Source organism: Rattus norvegicus, chromosome 12 (genome assembly GCF_021556685.1).
Source record: "Rattus norvegicus strain SHRSP/BbbUtx chromosome 12, alternate assembly SHRSP_T2T, whole genome shotgun sequence".
NCBI lineage: Eukaryota > Metazoa > Chordata > Mammalia > Rodentia > Muridae > Rattus > Rattus norvegicus.
In genome coordinates this window covers 25,212,887-25,231,443 of record NC_141545.1, presented here as the reverse complement: position 1 = coordinate 25,231,443, position 18,557 = coordinate 25,212,887, and the positions used below count along the sequence as shown (strand labels likewise).

At 42.5% G+C, this 18,557-nt stretch overlaps 2 protein-coding genes across 2 annotated transcripts; one reads left to right on the top strand and one right to left on the bottom strand.

Annotated features, from left to right (window-relative positions):
* Positions 239–1,522, bottom strand: LOC148002259 (igE-binding protein-like). Its single transcript, XM_087579492.1, has one exon. It carries the CDS (start codon positions 1,520–1,522, stop codon positions 239–241), a length of 1,284 nt encoding a protein of 427 aa, XP_087435618.1.
* On the top strand, positions 9,538–10,293 carry LOC148002258 (endogenous retrovirus group K member 13-1 Env polyprotein-like). The gene has a single exon (XM_087579491.1). It carries the CDS (start codon positions 9,538–9,540, stop codon positions 10,291–10,293), a length of 756 nt encoding a protein of 251 aa, XP_087435617.1.

The window sequence follows — 18,557 nt, the reverse complement described above, 5'->3', positions numbered from 1 at the left end:
AATGGCAGTGACACCCTGGGGGGAGGCTACCAGCACTTTTACTGTACCTAAATAATCAGGATCAATTACTCCGGGCACAATCTGCAAACCGTCCAGGGCAGAGGAGGAGAATCCCAACAAAAGCCCAACTGTATCTTTAGGGAGGGTTCCTCTAAAATCTGTATCTACAGGCTGCACTCCCATTTGGGGGGTCAGTATGAGTCTGGTGGTGGAGTGGAGGTCCAGTCCTGCGGAGCCTTTAACGGCTCTCCTTCGGGTGGCGAAGGAAAGGCCAAGGCCTCTGATTGTCCTGTCCTTGTCTGTCGCCCTGCAGAGCCCCATATATTTGAGGGCCCTGGGGACGTGGGCCCCGTTGTCCGTTTTTTGGCTGTGCACCACCATATCCTGTCACTAGGGGTCGGCCATCCAAGTCTTTCACAGATCGACACTCATTTGCCCAGTGGTTTCCCTTCTTACATCGTGGACATAGTCCAGGCTGCTTGGGTCTATTGCTAATTTTCCCCCTACTCCTTTCAGGGCACTGTTTTCGATAATGCCCTTTATGGCCACATTGGAAACAGGTATCCGTGGTAGCGGTTTTCCCTAATTGTACCACAGCTGCCGCTAGACCAGCATTAGTCAATGGTCCTCCCAGTTCCCTGCAGACTTTCATCCAAATCTCTAAACCTTTATGTTTGTATGGTGTTATGGCATTCCTACATTCTTTTGTACATTGCTCATATACCAGCTGTTTAATGAGCGGCATGGCTGCATCAGGGTCTCCGAAGATTTTGGTAGCGGCCTCTACCATGCGGGCCACGAAGTCTGAAAACGGCTCTGTAGGTCCTTGCAGAACCTTGGTAAGGTTCCCGGAGACTGCGCCCCTATTAGGCAGTGCTTTCCATGCCTTGATGGCTACTCCATTAATTTGGCTATAAACTTGCTCTGGATAACCGGTCTGGTCCAGAGCGAATCTCCCTAGACCCAATAGCATGTCAGCATCCCAATGTCTCTGAGGGTCTGCTCCTGAGGCCAGATAAATGGCGGCCTGAGCATTAGCATGTTCAAAAAGATAAGATTTCCAATCCAAGTATTGACCTGAGGAGAGGCAGGCCTTAGCCAGACTCCCCCAATCCCCAGGGGTGAGGCAATACCTAGCAAGAGCCTCAACTTGAGCCACAACAAAAGCTGCACTGACCCCATAAGTTCTAACTGATTCTGCCAATTGCTTTATAGTCTTAAAGTCAACGGGTTCATGATATCGTTGCCCATTGGCATCCAAAAATACTGGGAAACTTAATCCCACTTCTCTCCATACCTCTGGGCAAAAGGAAGTACCTTTTGCAGGCCTCGCTATGCTTTTATGTTGAGGGTTGTACGGAGGTGCGTTTGGTATAACTACCTTTTTGCCTAATTGTCTGCCTCCTTGCCACGTGGTGTTAGCATGTGGCCAGTCTGGATCACATCTCTCCCCCTCATACTGAGCAGCCTCTTCCTCAAGATCAGCCTCACCATCCTCACTAAGTTCTGACTCATCTGACATTTCTAAAGTCAAGGCTTTTAAGGAGGGATATATCTTATCTATTTCCTGGTCCTGATTATCTCCTTTTTTATCTCTGCCTTCTCTCTGTTCCTTTTGTCTCCTTTTCTTTTCCTTTCTTTCTTTGGGACCTTTTCTCCCTCTGACATACTTTCTTGATGCTCTGCAAGGATTCTCTGACCTGTTCTAACGACTTCCTCACATCGCTTATCCTCTAAACAAGCACGGACTATTCGCCAAAGAGGCTTTGATCCGGGTCTAAGCTTGCCCTCTGTGGCTTCTTTATCTAGATCCCTTCTCAATTTGTCCCATGCTCACAAGGTAAGAGATCCTGACACTATAAACCACGGAGCACAACGATCGCATTCATCAAGAAAACTTGACAGGATTTTCCTTTCAACTTTTAGCTTACGCCGATTAAGGAGCTCCTGGAGAGCTGTCAGGAGTGGGCTGGAATGTGAGCTTCCCATACTCAATGAACTTATTTGCAAGCGGTTTTTTAGCAAGCTGGCCTGTTGGTTTATACCCAACTCCGTAGCCTGGCACCTGTTGGCTACTCCGAGCAAGTGCACTCCCGTCCGGGACGGTGGCAATTTTAAAGAAAGCAAACACACAACACAAAGACGAAAAGAAACAAAATTATAAAACCTGCCCACAAAGGAACAACTTGAAACAACATTGCTGCAGACCGCAGACCTTTTAGCCTCTAACCCAAGGCTCCCATCGTCTCTGCTCACCTCCAGAGAACTTTATCGTCCCTTACAAACTTTTCCGACGTCGCTCCTCCTGAAGCTGAAGAGTTCTGAGATCCACGAGGATGTCCTCGTCCCTGTACGGGCCACCACTTTGTCGCGCCCACCTCGTCCGGCAAGGAAGACGCAACACGGTTGGATTCTTCTCAACAGCCTTTACTGCAGGACACCTTCTTTGTTGATACAGGGAGGCGGCGGCAGCCAGCCCTAAGTGTTACAGCTCCAAGTGTTACAGCTCCAAGTGTTACAGCTTTAAGTGTTACCGCGCCGAGCGGCAAAGCCGCTCGGCTTATATACACAACAGTATGCTATTCTTTCAGGGATTGGTGGGGCACGAGTCACCCCACTGCCATCCCAGCTACTTGTCCTCCAGAGATTGGCGAGGCATGAACTCCCATTTAGCATAGTACCGCCCCAGCCAGGCTGACGTCAGGTGCAAAACTCCACGCATGCTCAGTACTGTTGTTAGGAGGGCGCCAGATTCACTTCATTATCATACAGCTGTCGCACCGCTCCCTACACAACATTCTCTCCCACGTTTATTAAAAAGTATCATTACCTCCAAGACCAAACAGGGAACAGCAAAGTCAGGCTCTCAGAACCAGAGACACACAAGAAGACATGGGTTCTGAAGACTGGACATCAGAGCCCACATGGCAGAAGAGGGGTTATCTTCCTATCCGTGCCAGAGAACAGGGATGTTTCACAAAACAATCCTGCAGCCATTCATGTTGTGATTCCCAGAATAACAGAAGAATTTGTAAATTGAGATCCTGATGTGTGGTCAGCAATCACTACACTGATGTTAACTCTCTTTCCTGGTGAAAGAACCAGGCATTTGTTGGTCTGTTAGCTGGAAACAAACAAAACCTGTCTCACCAGGAACCTTTGAGCGACCCTGAGAGGCAGAGGACAATTGTCCAGAGTTAGTTTTCCCTGTAATCCATTTGGGTCCACAGGAGTTACACCCAGGTCATTGGGCTAGGCAGCAGGCTGCATTTCCCACTGAGATATCTCACTGACACATACTATTGTTTTTCCAATAATATATAATTTGAAATACTTCCCTTCAAATAAATTTAAAAAATATTATGACCATGATTTATTACCTTGAGTAATCCCCCTTGGTTTTTTTTTTCTTTGGTTTTTGGTTTTTGTTTTATTGGATACTTTTGATTTGCATTTCAAATGTTATCCCCTTTCCTCGTTTCCTGTCCATGTGCCTCCTAGCCCATCCCCCTACCCTCTATAAGATTGTTCCCCCTCCCCAAATACCTCCCATTCTTGCCTCTCTGCCATGACATTTTTCTACACTGTGGTCTAACCTTGGCAGGAACAAGGGCTTCCCTTCCCATTGGTGCCCCAAAGGGCCATCCTCTGCTACAAATGAAGCTGAAGCCATGTGTCTGATCATGTGTAAGCTTTGGGTAGTGGTTGAATCCCTGGGAGCTCCTGTTGGGTGGCATTACAGTACTTATGGGTTTGCAAGTTCTTTCAACTTTTTTAATCCTTTCTCTAATTTCTCCAATGGGGACCCCATTCTCAGTTCAATGATTTGCTCCTAGCATTTGCCTTTGTATTTATCAAGTTCTAGCTGAGCAGCTCAAGAGACAGGAGTATCAGGCTCCTGTCAGCATGTACCTCATGGCTTCATCAATATTGTATAATTTTAGTAGCTACACACACACACACACACACACACACACACACACACACACACACACATATATATATATATATATATATATATAGGCTGGATCCCCATGGTGGCCGGCTGTGAATGGCCATTCATTCAGTCTCTGCTCCAAATTTTGTCTCCATATCCTCTCGTATCAATATTTTTCTTCCCAGTCTGGATGTTCCCCAGAAAATTGGATGTTGTACGGCCTGAGAACCCAGCTATACCACTCCTTGGCATTTACCGAAAAGATGCTTCAACATACAACAAAAACACATGCACCACTATGTTCATGGCAGCCTTATTTATAATAGCCAGAAGCTGGGAAAAACCCAGATACCCTTCAACAGAAGAATGGATACACAAAATGTGGGACATCTATACAACGGAATACTACTCAGCTATCAAAAACAATGACTTCATGAAAGTCATAGGTAAATGGATGGAACTAGAAAATATCATTCTTAGTGAGGAAACCCAATCACAAAAAAAAACACACACACACACACAAGGTATGCACTCATTGATAAGTGGATATTAGCCCCAATGCTCAAATAACCCAAGATGCACAGAACACATGAAACTCAAGTAGGATGACCAAAATGTGGATGCACCACGCCTTCTTTAAAAGGGGAGCAAAAATACAAATAGGAGGGGATATGTGTAGGGAGTGGCTAAAGATGGCGCCAACATCCGGTGGTCTTTTGTGGTAAACACCTACAGCGCATGTGTTGGCATACCCCCAGCACCTACAAGGCCAGAGTGATATTCATGCTAAATAGGTATTTCATACCCCACCAATCCCCAGTGGACAAATTTACAGCCACAGTCTGTTTTATATATAAGGCAAGTGCCTTTGTTCCTTGGGGTCCCCGTATTAACAATTAGGTGTTCCTGCAATAAAGGCTGTTAAGAAGAGTCCAACGGTGTTGCATCTTCCATGCTGGTCAGGGTGGGCGCTTCAACTGGTGGCCCGTACGGGGACCCCGAGTCTTATCTCTTGTGGATCTCAGAACTTTTCAGCCTCAGGACGGTGACATCAGAAAGCTCCCAGGTAAGGGACCAGCCAGTTCTCTGGAGGTAAGCAGAGACTGTAATAGTCCTGGACACAGGACTGTAAGGCTCCCGGGTAAAAGGGACTATAAAGTTCTCTGGAGTAAACAGAGACGGTGAGAGCCTTGGATTAGAGGAAAAAGGGGTTTGTGGAGCACAGCAATGTTGTCTTTCTCATTTGATCCTCTGTGGGTTGGACTAGCACTTTTGCCGTTTACTCTTTTTGTGTTGTGGTGTTGCTACTGTTTGAATTTCCACCGTCTGGGGCACGAATGCATTTGCTGGGAAGAGCCAACTAGTGATGGGCCACAGGATCGTGTGTAAATAAACATGCCAGCCCACCCTGCTCGTAAATCGATTGTAAAAACTCGTTAAGCATGGGAAACTCACACTCCACCCCACTCCTGTCAGCTCTTCAGGAGCTTCTTGGTCAGCGTAAGCTTAAAATCGAAAGGAAAATCCTGCTGAGTTTTCTTGATGAGTGTGATCGTTGTGCTCCGTGGTTTATAGTGTCAGGGACTCTTACTTTACAGGCATGGGACAAGTTAGGAAGAGATCTGGATAGGGAAATAACAGAGGGCACGCTTAAACCAGGGACAAAGTCGCTCTGGCGAATGGTCCGTGCCTGCTTAGAAGATAAACGATGTGAGGAAGCTATTAGAATAGGTCAGAGAATCCTTACAGAGCAACAAGAAAGCATGTCGGAGGGAGAAAAGGTCTCGAAGGGAGAAAAGAAAAGAAAAGGAGATTTAATTTTATGGACCCCGCTCTAGTGGCAGTGTGTTGGTTGATAGCCAACGTTAATTTTTGAAGCACAGTGTTTTATCTGTGCTTGTGCTCCCAGCCCACACAGTAGTGGGGGGTGAAACTAGCTGTAGATCTGCTGCAGTGAGCATGGAGACTTCTCAGTCTCACCCAATTTTTCTGGCTCTTCAAGAGCTGTTTAAAAGAAAAAGGCTTAGGATAAAAAGAAGCACTATAGAGAGATTTCTTAGTGAATGCGAAGCCATTGCACCTTGGCTCGCTGTCTCTGGGGATCTGAGGGTGGACAGCTGAGATAAGCTGGGAAAGATTTAAATTTCACTTGGGAGCAAGGAATCCTAAAGGCAGAGTTTCAGCCGGTATGGCACTTAATGTGTAGCTGCCTAGAAGATCAGAAGTGCTGTCAGCAGGCTATAAAAAAGGGACAGGCTTCGTTAGAAATGCTACAGGAGGAACAATCTGAAAAGGCTGAGAGTGAGGTGGGGAAAGACTCTAAAGAAACAAGAACAAGAAAAGCATTTCTGCCTTTAGTGGCCTGACCTTCAACTTTTGCTCACAGAAAGAGAGTGCTCATTAAGAGAAGTTCTTTAAGGGAGCCTACCTTATCTGCTGGCCTTATTCCAAGAGAGGAGTCAGTCTCCAGCATTAAGTTACATTTCCCGTTAGTCATCATTAACATGGAGAGTGCCTTTGATCCTATCCCCTCAGCAGCCAGCTCCTGCCCCTATGGTAAAAATGCCCCAGGTTTGGGGACAGAGAAGCCCCTAAAATAGTTTCAGAAAAAAAGAATCTACAACAAACTGCGAAAAACTTTGTTTTGCCAGTCAAAATTTAGAATTCAGGAATTTGTCTGTGGGCAAGGTCAAGATTAATGTTTTCTTTTCCATGGGCCTTTAGCCCACTGAGAAAGTTTGATAAAGGGCCGCTACTGAGGTCCTGAAAGTCCCAGGTGAACTGGTTACAATTCTTTTGTCAGCTACTTGACGGAAAAGATCATTTAAAAACATTAAATGATTTTCAGAAATTACTAGGAAGCATAAATTGGATTCGACCCTATATTAAAATGCCAAATATAGATTTACAGCCACTCTATGAGATCCTGAAAGGGGATTCTCAGCTTACTTAACCCCGTGCTTTAACCAAGGAAGCACGATTATCTTTAAGGAAAGTAGAAGAAAGACAGGAAAAGGCAATGCTAAGAAGGTACAAGGAAAAGGAGGATCTCTTTTTGTGTATACTGAGAACCTTTCGTCAGCCTACAGGAGTGCTATGGCAACAAGGACCGCTTCTGTGGATTTATCCGCATATTTCTCCAAATAAAACCCTTGAATATTATCCTTCTGCTGTTGCACAGCTTGTTATCTTAGTTGTTAAATCTTGTATTCAGCATTTTGGTATTTTACCCAAGAAAATTATTATACCATATACTGCAACTCATATGGAAACATTGTGTGCCTTGATAGATGATTGGGCCATATTACACTGTAGTTTTGATGGAGAGTTTAACAATCATTATTCTAAGGATCCTTTCCTACAATTTTTTTTACTGAACATCCAGTGATCTTTCCTAAGATCACTGCCTCAGAGCCTTTGTCTGGAGCGTTAGATATTTATACAGATGGCTCCAAAACAGGTGTAGGTGCCTATATGGTTGATTCTCAAGGACCAGTATTAATTCAATACAGTCCAGGCACCCCCCAAGTTATAGAATTCAAAATTGTATTGGAAGTTTTTAAAAGATTTCATGATTCTTTTAATTTAATTTCTGATTCTGCTTATGTAGTTAACGCTGTGTGATCACTTGAAATTGCAGGGCCAATTAGGTCAACTAGTACTGTATGTCAAATTCTTTTAGAATTACAAAATTGATTTGGGCCAGAAAGAATAAATTTTTCATACAACATATTCGAGCTCATACTAATTTGCCTGGTCCCATGGCCATAATTACGCCCTGGTAGATGCTAGTACTCCAATTGATCTCGCTAGAGAATTTCATCAAAAGTTTCATGTTCCTGCTTTCACACTTCAACAAAAATTTAAAATCTCTAGAGCTGCGGCTCCTGATGTGGTGTTATGTTGCCAGAATTGTGTTCAGTTTCACCACCCTCCTCAGGTGGGGATTAACCCTCGTGGTCTGATTCCACTAAAACTTTGGCAGATGGATGTCACACACATGTCTCAATTTGGAAATTTGAAATATGCTCATGTTTCTGTTGATACCTGTTCCGGTATTATATATGCCACTCTGGTGACTGGTGAAAAGGCTCGTAATGTCATTAGTCATTGCTTAGAGGTGTGGGCAGCCTGGGGAAAGCCTGATAGTCTCAAGACAGACAATGGGCCTGCCTACACTGCAAAGTCCTTTCAGGCATTTTGCCAGACAATGCAGGTCAGTCATACTACTGGATTACCATACAATCCCCAGGGTCAAGGAATTGTGGAAAGAGCACATCGTACCTTAAAAGAGCTTCTACAAAAACAAAAAGAGGGAATTGCTAGCGGCCGAACACCAAAAGAACAACTTTCTTTAGCTTTGTTTTCTCTAAATTTCTTAATTTTGGATGCGCATGGCTGCTTTTCTGTGGATCGCCATGCTGCTACTAAACCTATGACTAATGCAGACGTAAAGTGGAAGGATATCTTAACTGATGAATGGTGTGGCCCAGATCCCATAATTTCGAGATCTAGGGGAGCTGTTTGTGTTCTTCCACAGAATCAAGACAATCCAATCTGGGTGCCTGAACGTTTGACTCCCAAACTGCCTCCTGCTATTTCTAAAGATGAGACTACGAACTCTACTATTACTACTGGGAATGGTGATCCAGGTTAATTCACTCACGCTGTGGGCTATTGCCAGATCCTGGCCAGAACCTATGCCAGTTCATAGCAATTCTACTGTCTTGCCAACTTTTTTCTCCACCTCCTGTTTGCGTGGTGTTCCTTGTATAGTGCCAAATGGAGAATCGCCCCAACAGTATACTGCCACTAATCTTTCTTTTTTTACATACATTATGTTTCACTCTTAAAAATTCCTCCCAGCCTTGTATATGGCTGCAAAGGAACACATTGGCTAATTGGTTAGATCCTGTTAGCAATGTGATATGGGCACTGAGACCATCCTGGCTGCTTTGAGTCAAATTACCCAAGGAGCCTCTTCAGGCAGTGGAGACATGTCAGTCAATAATTCTGCTGATTTGAACATTACAACTTTGATTTTTATACATAATTGTAGTTTTCCATCACATCCGGGGCAAGGCATTCACACACTGCATAACTCTACCTGCCGTAGAGTCTTACCTACTTGCCCCCCATATCAAGAATTTCCACCTGATTTTACCCCATGTCAGAGTCCATTCCATAGAGAAAAACAATTCCTACCAGAATTTGAGTTTTCCCCTCCTCTTGACCAGGTACAGTATGATCGGGGGAAAAATAAGACTGGCAAGCAAAATTTTTGACCTTGGTATCAATGGGTATTATCAAATGAACAGGGAGCATACACATCTCTAATTCCTTTTCCCCAATTATTAGGTGAAGACTTTACATTGTATAATATTTCAGCCACTAGGACGAATAACAAAACCAGTTTAGTAAATGTAAAGATTAATGGCCTTTTGGCAAATGATACTGCCATTGGAGCTTCAGTATGTGTTAGACCACCTTTCTTCTTTCTGATAAGCACTAATGTAAGCAATAATGCTTTAAATTGTAATAGCTCTGATGTAGTTTGTTATTTAGCTGAATGCTGGGATGGCACCAATGATACCGCAGTGATGGTCAAGATTCCTTCTTTTGTGCCAGTCCCAATAGAAGCCAACCCAGATAATTTTCCCATACTTCATTTACTAAGAACTAAAAGGGATTTTGGTATTACGGCAGCTATAATTTCAGCCATTGTACTGTCAGCCGCTACAGCAACAACAGCCAAGATTGCTATGACTAATCAAGTACAGACGGCTGAGACTATCAACCAGATTGTGGAAAAAATCGCAGTGGCACTAGAGATACAAGAAGAATTTAATTCCCACTTGGCATCTGGTCTTCTATTAGCTAATCAATGGATAGATTTGATCCATGAACAAATTGAAGCATTATATTATATGACACAGTTGTCCTGTGTTTCCTCCCTTAGAGGCTTTAGTATTACTCCTTTGCAAGCTAACTTCTCTCAGTATTCTCAACAGAGCAAAGAAATCTCGAATTATCTGAAAGGAAACTGGTCCATGAAAGCAGAGCAATTATCAAGACAATTGCTTATGCAGATTGCTGTCCTTAACAACACTAGATTGGAACCTATCATGTTTGGAGATTTCACTTCATGGATTACCAATGCTTTCTCCTTTTTTAAAGAATGGTGTGGCATGTTTGCCTGGGTGGCCATTGTCCTCTTGGGATGTGGAGTATGTCTATGGCTTTTTTGCCGTTTACAACGAGAGCATGCCAGACACAAAGCGATTGTTTACCAAGCTATGGTTGCCATTGAAAGTGGTGCATCTCCCAACATATGGCTGGCCTCTTTGAAAAGTTAAGAGTTCGCCCTAGATCGTATTTTGTCATTTTGTCACTGTCATGTGAAACCATTGTATCCAGAGACGGGCAACTTTCCTCGGTCTCAGACCAACCTAAGGCAGGAGCCAGGTGGTGATAGGGTTAATCCAAGGATGGGTAAGGCCAAGCTATCGAGAGGAATGACCTAAGACAGGAGCAATGACAATATTAACGTGACACCCTGATCTAGACCAGTCATAGACAGAGGTGGCTACACCCCGTTTGAACATAAGGGCTGGTCAAATGCTCCTCTGCACAACCAACACATATAGCCCAGAATGGTGTGTTACAGCATAAGTTCATTTATTGCCATTAGGGTGCAGTCCTAACTGCAAGAGTGGCTCGGCATGGCTGAGCTGTGCACTCTGTGAGGCATGTCTGACCTCTCTCAGACCACTACCTCCATCTAATGGGTTCATTTTTAATAAAACAAAAAAGAGGGAGATGTAGGGAGCGGCTAAAGATGGCGCCGACATCCAGTGGTCATTTGTGGTAAACACCTACAGCACATGTGTTGGCATACCCCCAGCACCTACAAGGCCAGGGTGATATTCATGCTAAATAGGTATTTCATACTCCACCAATCCCCAGTGGACAAATTTACAGCCACAGTCTGTTTTGTATATAAGGCAAGTGCCTTTGCTCCTTGGGGTCCCCGTATTAACAATTAGGTGTTCCTGCAATAAAGGCTGTTAAGAAGAGCCGACGATGTTGTGTCTTCCTTGCTGGTCAGGGCGGGCGCTTCAGATATGCAGGCAAAGTTTAGAACAGAGACCAAAGGAATGGCCATTCAGAGCCTGGGTCACATGTGGCCCATACATATACAGCCACCAACTAAATGAAATGGATGAAGCTAAGAAGTGCAGGCTGACAGGAAACTGATTCAGATCTCTCCTGAGAGACACAGCCAGAATATGTCAAATTCAGAGGTGAATGCTAGCAGCAAACTACTGAGCCAAGAACAGGAGCCCGTTGGATGAGTCAGAGAAAGGACTGAAAGAGCTGAAGGGGCTTGAGATCCCATAAGAACAACAATGCCAACCAACTAGAGCTTCCAGGGACTAAGCCACTACCCAAGACTATACATGGACTCACCCTGGGCTCCAAATTCTAATATCAATGAATAGCCTTGTAGGGGCACCAGTGGAAGGGGAAGCCCTTGGTCTCTCAAAGGCTGGACCCCCAGTGTATGTGATTGTTGGGAGAGACCAGTAATGGGGGGTGGATTGGGAGGGGAACACCCATATAGAAGGGGAGGAGGAGGGCTTAGGGAGCTGATGGAGTGGAAACTGGGAAAGGTAATAACATTTGAAATGTAAATAAGAAATATCTAATTTAATGAAAACGGAAGAAAAGAGAAGTCATTGATTTTATTAGATGAGCAGCACTCCATTGTGTAGATGTACTACATTTTCTGTATCCATTCCTCTGTTGAAGGGCATTTAGGATCTTTCCACTATGAACATAGTGGACCATGTGTCTTTGATGTATGTTGGAGCATCACTTAGGTAAATGCCCAGGATTGGTATAGCTGGGTCCTCAGGTAGTTCTATATTCAAACATCTGAAGAATCGCTAGGCTGATTTCCAGAGTGGTTGTACCAACTGGCAATCCTACCAACCATGGAGGAATTTTCCTCTTTCTCCATATCCTTGCCAACATCTGCTGTCACCTGAGTTTTTATCTTAGCCATTCTGAGTGGTGTGAGGTGGAAACTCAGGGTTGTTTTGATTTGCATTTCCAAGATGACTAATGATTTTGAACATTTCTTTAGGGACTTCTCAGCCATTTGATATCCATCAGTTGAAAATTCTGTCTTTAGCTCTGTACCCCATTTTTTCTTCATCTTTATTATATTGGGTATTTCTTATTTACATTTCAATTATTATTACCTTTCCCGGTTTCCAGGCCAACATCCTCTTAATCCCTCCCTCTACCCCCATTACTCCCCTCCCCCCAACAATCCTGTTCACTGAGGGTTCAGTATTGGCAGGACCAAGAGCTTCCCCTTCCACTGGTGCCCTTACTAGGTTATTCATTGCTACCTATGCAGTTGGAGCCCAAGGTCAATCCATGTAGAGTCTTTGGGTAGTGGCTTAGTCCCTGGAAGCTCTGGTTGGTTGGCATTGTTCATATGTGGTCTCAAGCCCCTTCAAGCTCTTTTAGTCATTTCTCTGAATCCTTCAACAGGGATCCTGTTCTCAGTTCAGTGGTTTGCTGCAGGCATTAGCCTACAAATTTACCATATTCTGGCAGTGTCTCTCACGAGAGATCTACATCCAGTTCCTGTCGGCCTGCACTTCATTGCTTCATCCATCTTATCTAGTTTGGTGGCTGTATATGTATGGGCCACATGTGGGGCAGTCTCTGAACGTGTGTTCTTTCAGCCTCTGTTGTAAATTTGCCTCCCTATTCCCATACAAGTGTACTATTGTTCCTCGTTTAAAAAAAAAGAGTGAAGAATACACATTTTGGTCATCTTTCTTGAGTTTCATGTGTTCTGTGCATCTAGAGTGATTCGAGCATTTGGGCTAATGTTCAATTAACAATGAGTGCATACCATGTGTGTTTTTCTCTGATTGGGTTACCTCACTCAGGATGATATTTTCCAGATCCATCCATTTGCCTATGAATTTCATTGTTTTCGATAGCAGAGTAATATTCCATTGTATAGGCGTACCACATTTTCTGTATCCATTCCTCTGTTGAAGGGCATCTGGGTTCTTTTCAGCTGAGGAATATTCTCTCACTACTTATTCAATATAGTTCTTGAAGTTGTAGCCAGAGCAATCACACAACAAAAGGAGATCAAGGGGATACAGATTGGAAAAGAAGATGTCAAGATATCACTATTTGCAGATGATATGATAGTATATTTAAGTGATCCCAAAAGTTCCACCAGAGAACTACTAAAGCTGATAAACAACTTCAGCAAAGTGGCTGGGTATAAAATTAACTCAAATAAATCAGTAGCCTTCCTCTACACAAAAGAAAAACAAGCCGAGAAAGAAATTAGGGAAACAACACCCTTCATAATAGACCCAAATAATATAAAGTACCTTGGTGTGACTTGAACCAAGCAAGTAAAAGATCTGTACAATAAGAACTTCAAGACTCTGAAGAAAGAAATTGAAGAAGACCTCAGAAGATGGAAAGATCTCCCATGCTCATGGATTGGCAGGATTAATATAGTAAAAATGGCCATTTTACCAAAAGTGATCTACAGATTCAATGCAATCCCCATCAAAATAGCAATCCAATCCTTCAAAGAGTTAGACAGAACAATTTGCAAATTCATCTGGAATAACAAAAAACCCAGGATAGCTAAAACTATCCTCAACAATAAAAGGACTTCAGGGGGAATCACTATCCCTGAACTCAAGCAGTATTACAGAGCAATAGTGATAAAAACTGCATGGTATTGGTACAGAGACAGACAGATAGACCAATGGAACAGAATTGAAGACCCAGAAATGAACCCACACACCTATGGTCACTTGATTTTTTACAAAGGAGCCAAAACCATCCAATGGAAAAAAGATAGCATTTTTAGCAAATGGTGCTGGTTCAACTGGAGGACAACATGTGGAAGAAAGCAGATCGATCCATGCTTATCACCCTGTACAAAGCTTAAGTGAAAGCAGATCAAGGACCTCCAAATCAAACCAGATACACTCAAACTAATAGAAGAAAATTGGGGAAGCATCTCGAACACATGGGCACTGGAAAAAATTTCCTGAGCAAAACACCAATGGCTTATGCTCTAAGATCAAGAATCAACAAATGGGATCTCATCAAACTGCAAAGCTTCTGTAAGCAAAGGACACTGTGGTTAGGACAAAATGGCAACCAACAGACTGGGAAAAGGTCTTTACCAATGCTACAACAGATAGAGGGCTTATATCCAAAATATACAAAGAACTCAAGAAGTTAGACCGCAGGGAGACAAATAACCCTATTAAAAATATGAGGTTCAGAGCTAAACAAAGAATTCACAACTGAGGAATGCAGAATGGCTGAGAAACACCTAAAGAAATGTTCAACATCTTTAGTCATAAGGGAAATGCAAATCAAAACAAGCCTGAGAATTCACCTCACAGCAGTCAGAATGGCTAAGATCAAAAACTCAGGTGACAGCAGGTGCTGGCGAGGATGCAAAGAAAGAGGAACACTCCTCCATTGTTGGTGGGATTGCAGACTGGTACAACCATTCTGGAAATCAGTCTGGAGATTCCTAGAAAATTGGACATTGAACTGCCTGAGGCAGTTCTCCTGGGTATATACCCAAAAGATGCCCCAACATATAACAAAGACACGTGCTCCACTATGCTCATAGCAGCCTTATTTATAATAGCCAGAAGCTGGAAAAAAACCCAGATGCCCTTCAACAGAGGAATGGATACAGAAAATGCCGTACATCTACACAATGGAATATTACTCAGCTATCAAAAACAATGACTTTAGGAAATTCGTAGGCAAATGGTTGGAACTGGAAAATATCATCCTGAGAGAGGTAACCCAATCACAGAAAAACACACATGGTATGCACTCATTGATAAGTGGCTATTAGCCCAAATGCTTGAATTACCCTAGATGCCTAGAACAAATGAAACTCAAGACGGATGATCAAAATGTGAATGCTTTACTCCTTCTTTAAAAGGGGAACAAGAATACCCTTGGCAGGGAATAGAGAGGCAAAGATTAAAACAGAGACAGAAGGGACACCCATTCAGAGCCTGCCCCACATGTGGCCCATACATATACAGCCATCCAACTAGACAAGATGGATGAAGCAAAGAAGTGCAGGCCGACAGGAGCCGGATGTAGATCTCTCCTGAGAGACACACCCAGAATACAGCAAATGCAGAGGCGAATGCCAGCAGCAAACCACTGAACTGAGAACAGGACCCCTGTTTAAGGAATCAGAGAAAGAACTGGAAGAGCTTGAAGGGGCTCGAGACCCCATATGAACAACAATTCCAACCAACCAGAGCTTCCAGGGACTAAGCCACTACCTGAAGACTATACATGGACTGACCCTAGTCTTTGACCTCATAGGTAGCAATGAATATCCTAGAAAGATCACCAGGGGAAGGGGAAGCCCTTGGTCCTACTAAGACTGAACCCCAAGTGAATGTGACTGTTGGGGGGAGGGCAGCAATAGGGGGATGATGGGGGGGAACATACATAAAGAAGGGGAGGGGGAGGGGTTAGAGGGATGTTGGCCCAGAAATCGGGAAAGGGAATAACACTCGAAATGTAAATAAGAAATACTCATGTTAATAAAAAAATTAATAAAAAATAAATAAGGCAGTTATGAACATAGTGGAGCATGTGTCTTTTTTTATTTGTTGGAGCATCTCTTGGGTACATGCCCAAGAGAGGTATAGCTGAGTTCTCAGGTAGTGCAATGTCTAATTTTCTGGGGAACCCCCAGACTGATTTCCAGAATGGTTGTATCAGTCTGCAATCCCACCAACAATGGAGGAGTGTTCCTCTTTCTCCACATCCTTGCCAGCATCTGCTGTCACCTGAGTTTTTGACCTTAGCCATTCTGACTGGTGTGAGGTGGAATCTCAGGGTTGTTTTGGTTTGCATTTCTCTTATGACTAAAGATGTTGAACATTTCTTTAGGTGCTTCTCAGTCATTCGGCATTCTTCAGGTCTGTATTCTTTGTTTTGCTCTCAACTCCATTTTTAATAGGGTTATTTCACTCTCTGAAATCTAAGTTCTTGAGTTCTTTGTACATATTTGATATTAACCTTCTTCTGATATAGGATTGATAAAGATCTTTTCCCAATCTGTTAGTTGCTATTTTGTCTTAATTACAGAGTTCTTTGGGTTACAGAAGCTTGGCAGTGTTATAAAGCCCATTTGTCAATTCTTGATCTTGGAGTATACGCCATTGATATTTTGTTCAAGAAAATTTCTCCAGTGCCCTTGTGTTTGAGGCTGTTCCCCACTTTTCTTCCTAGAAGTATGAGTGTATCTGGTTTTATGTGGAGGTCCTTGATCCCCTTGGACAGGGCGACAATAATGTGCAAGTTTGCATTCTTCTACATGCTGACCTCCAGTTGAACCAGCACCATTTTATTTTAAAATCCTACCTAGTTTTCACTGGATGGTTTTAACTCCTTTGTTAAAGATGAAGTGATGACAAGTGTGTGGGTTCATTTCTGGGTCTTCAGTTTTATTCCTGTGATCTACCTGCCTGTCTCTATACCAATACCATGCAGATTTTATCACTTTGCTATGTAATACTGCTTCAGATCAGGAATGGTGATTCCCCCAGAAGTTCTTTTGTTATTGAAGATAGTTTTTGTTATACTGTTTTTTTTTGTTAATCGAAATGAATCTGCAAATTGTTCTTTCTAACACTATGAAGAAGTGAGTTGAAATATTTGATAGGGATTGCAATGAATCTGTAGATTGCTTTTGACAAAACGGCCATTTATACTATAAAACTATTGTAGTATAATGTTTAACATTGCACACATAATTTTATTATTCTATTTATTCCAAATCTCAATATACGGCACAGTATGTCACAATGGAAAATTCATGACTCCAAGACACTGAAGAAGATGGTTAAGTTACATATAATTTAGAAAAGAGATCGAATTACCAAGATGCAATCCACAGACCACAGGAAGGTCAAGATGAAGGATGACCAAAATGCGTATGCTCCCATTCCTTCTTAAAAGGGGAAAAATATCCATAGGAGGGGATATGGAAGCAAAGTTTAGAGCAGCAACTCAAGGAACGACCATTCAGAGCCTGCCCAACATGTGGCGCATATATATATATATATATATATATATATATATATATATATATATATATATATATCCACCAAAACTAGATAAAATTGATGAAGTTAAAAAATGCATGCTGAAAGTGACCAGCTTTAGATCTCTCCTGAGAGACACATCCAGAGCATGTCCAATACAGAGGTCAATGCTAGCGGCAACCACTGGACTTTGAACAGGACCCCCTTGGGGGGAATTAGAGAAAGTATTAAAGGAGTTGAAGGAGCTTGCAATCCCATAAAAACAAGAATGCCAACTAATCAGAGCTTCCAGGGACTAAACCACTACTGAAAGACTATAAATGGACTGACCCAGGGCTCCGACTGCATATATAGCAGAGAATAGCCTTGTCGGGGCACCAGTGAAAGGCGAAGCCCTTCGTTCTGCAAAGTTTGGACCCCAAGTGCAAGGAAATATGGGTGGGAAGTAAGGGGGAGGTACGCGGGGAACACCCAGATGGGGAAGTGGGAGGGGAGGGGCTGGGGGCTTATGGACAGGAAACCAGGAAGGGGAATAACATTTGAAATGTAAGTAAAGAAATACATCTAATAAAAAAATAAAAAATGAAAAGAGATTCCTGAATATTGGTTCTTAAGTTACTTTCTCTTTATAGTCACCACTGAAATCTTGTCCTTGGGATGTAGTTCCAAGCATTGAGATGGATCCTTCCTATTAGGTTAGTATTCTCTCTCCACACTATCATACACATACCAGAAATGTGATTTTATTGTGATGTGATGTTCTAGTAAATTTAACAATGTGATATAGTCATGACTACTGATGTTGTAATTTATATGACTGGAATGGAAAATGTACTTAGCATTCCAAATTTGCTGAAGTTACAAATAATCAAACATAGAAAGATATTTTACCTCAAATATTGTAAAGAAAACTTTATACTAGCAACAGATACCAGTGACATAGCCTGAGAATATATTACCTCAAATACTCTCCTCAGATATAATGGTACCATTCTCCTGTCCCTTTTATACTAAAGAATGCATTAATAAACAAATAAAGTAGTTTAAAATTATATGACAAGAACAAGAATGTGGTCAAGTTACAATTAACCTCGTAACATAAATCTATGGTCAATTGTAGGACATTTTATGTATTATCTTGACTTTGGTTTGATAGATGCTGCAATAACATTTGGAAATTGTGAATGTATTCATCTGGAGTCATAATTGCACCATATTGTTAATTTTACTACAACTTAACAAAAAGAGATGACTTAGAACTGTCTGAATAAATGGCTAAAACAGCTCAAGATAATGTTGTCCTTGACATAAAACACTCTGATGTTACAAACCACAGAAGAGCTAACCACCCACTCATCTTCTGGTATGTGTCAAAGATGTACAAGCCTTTAACCTGACAAAGTTTGTTTAGAGTACTCAAAACTCTAGAAGTAAACTGAGGTATTCTAAAACCA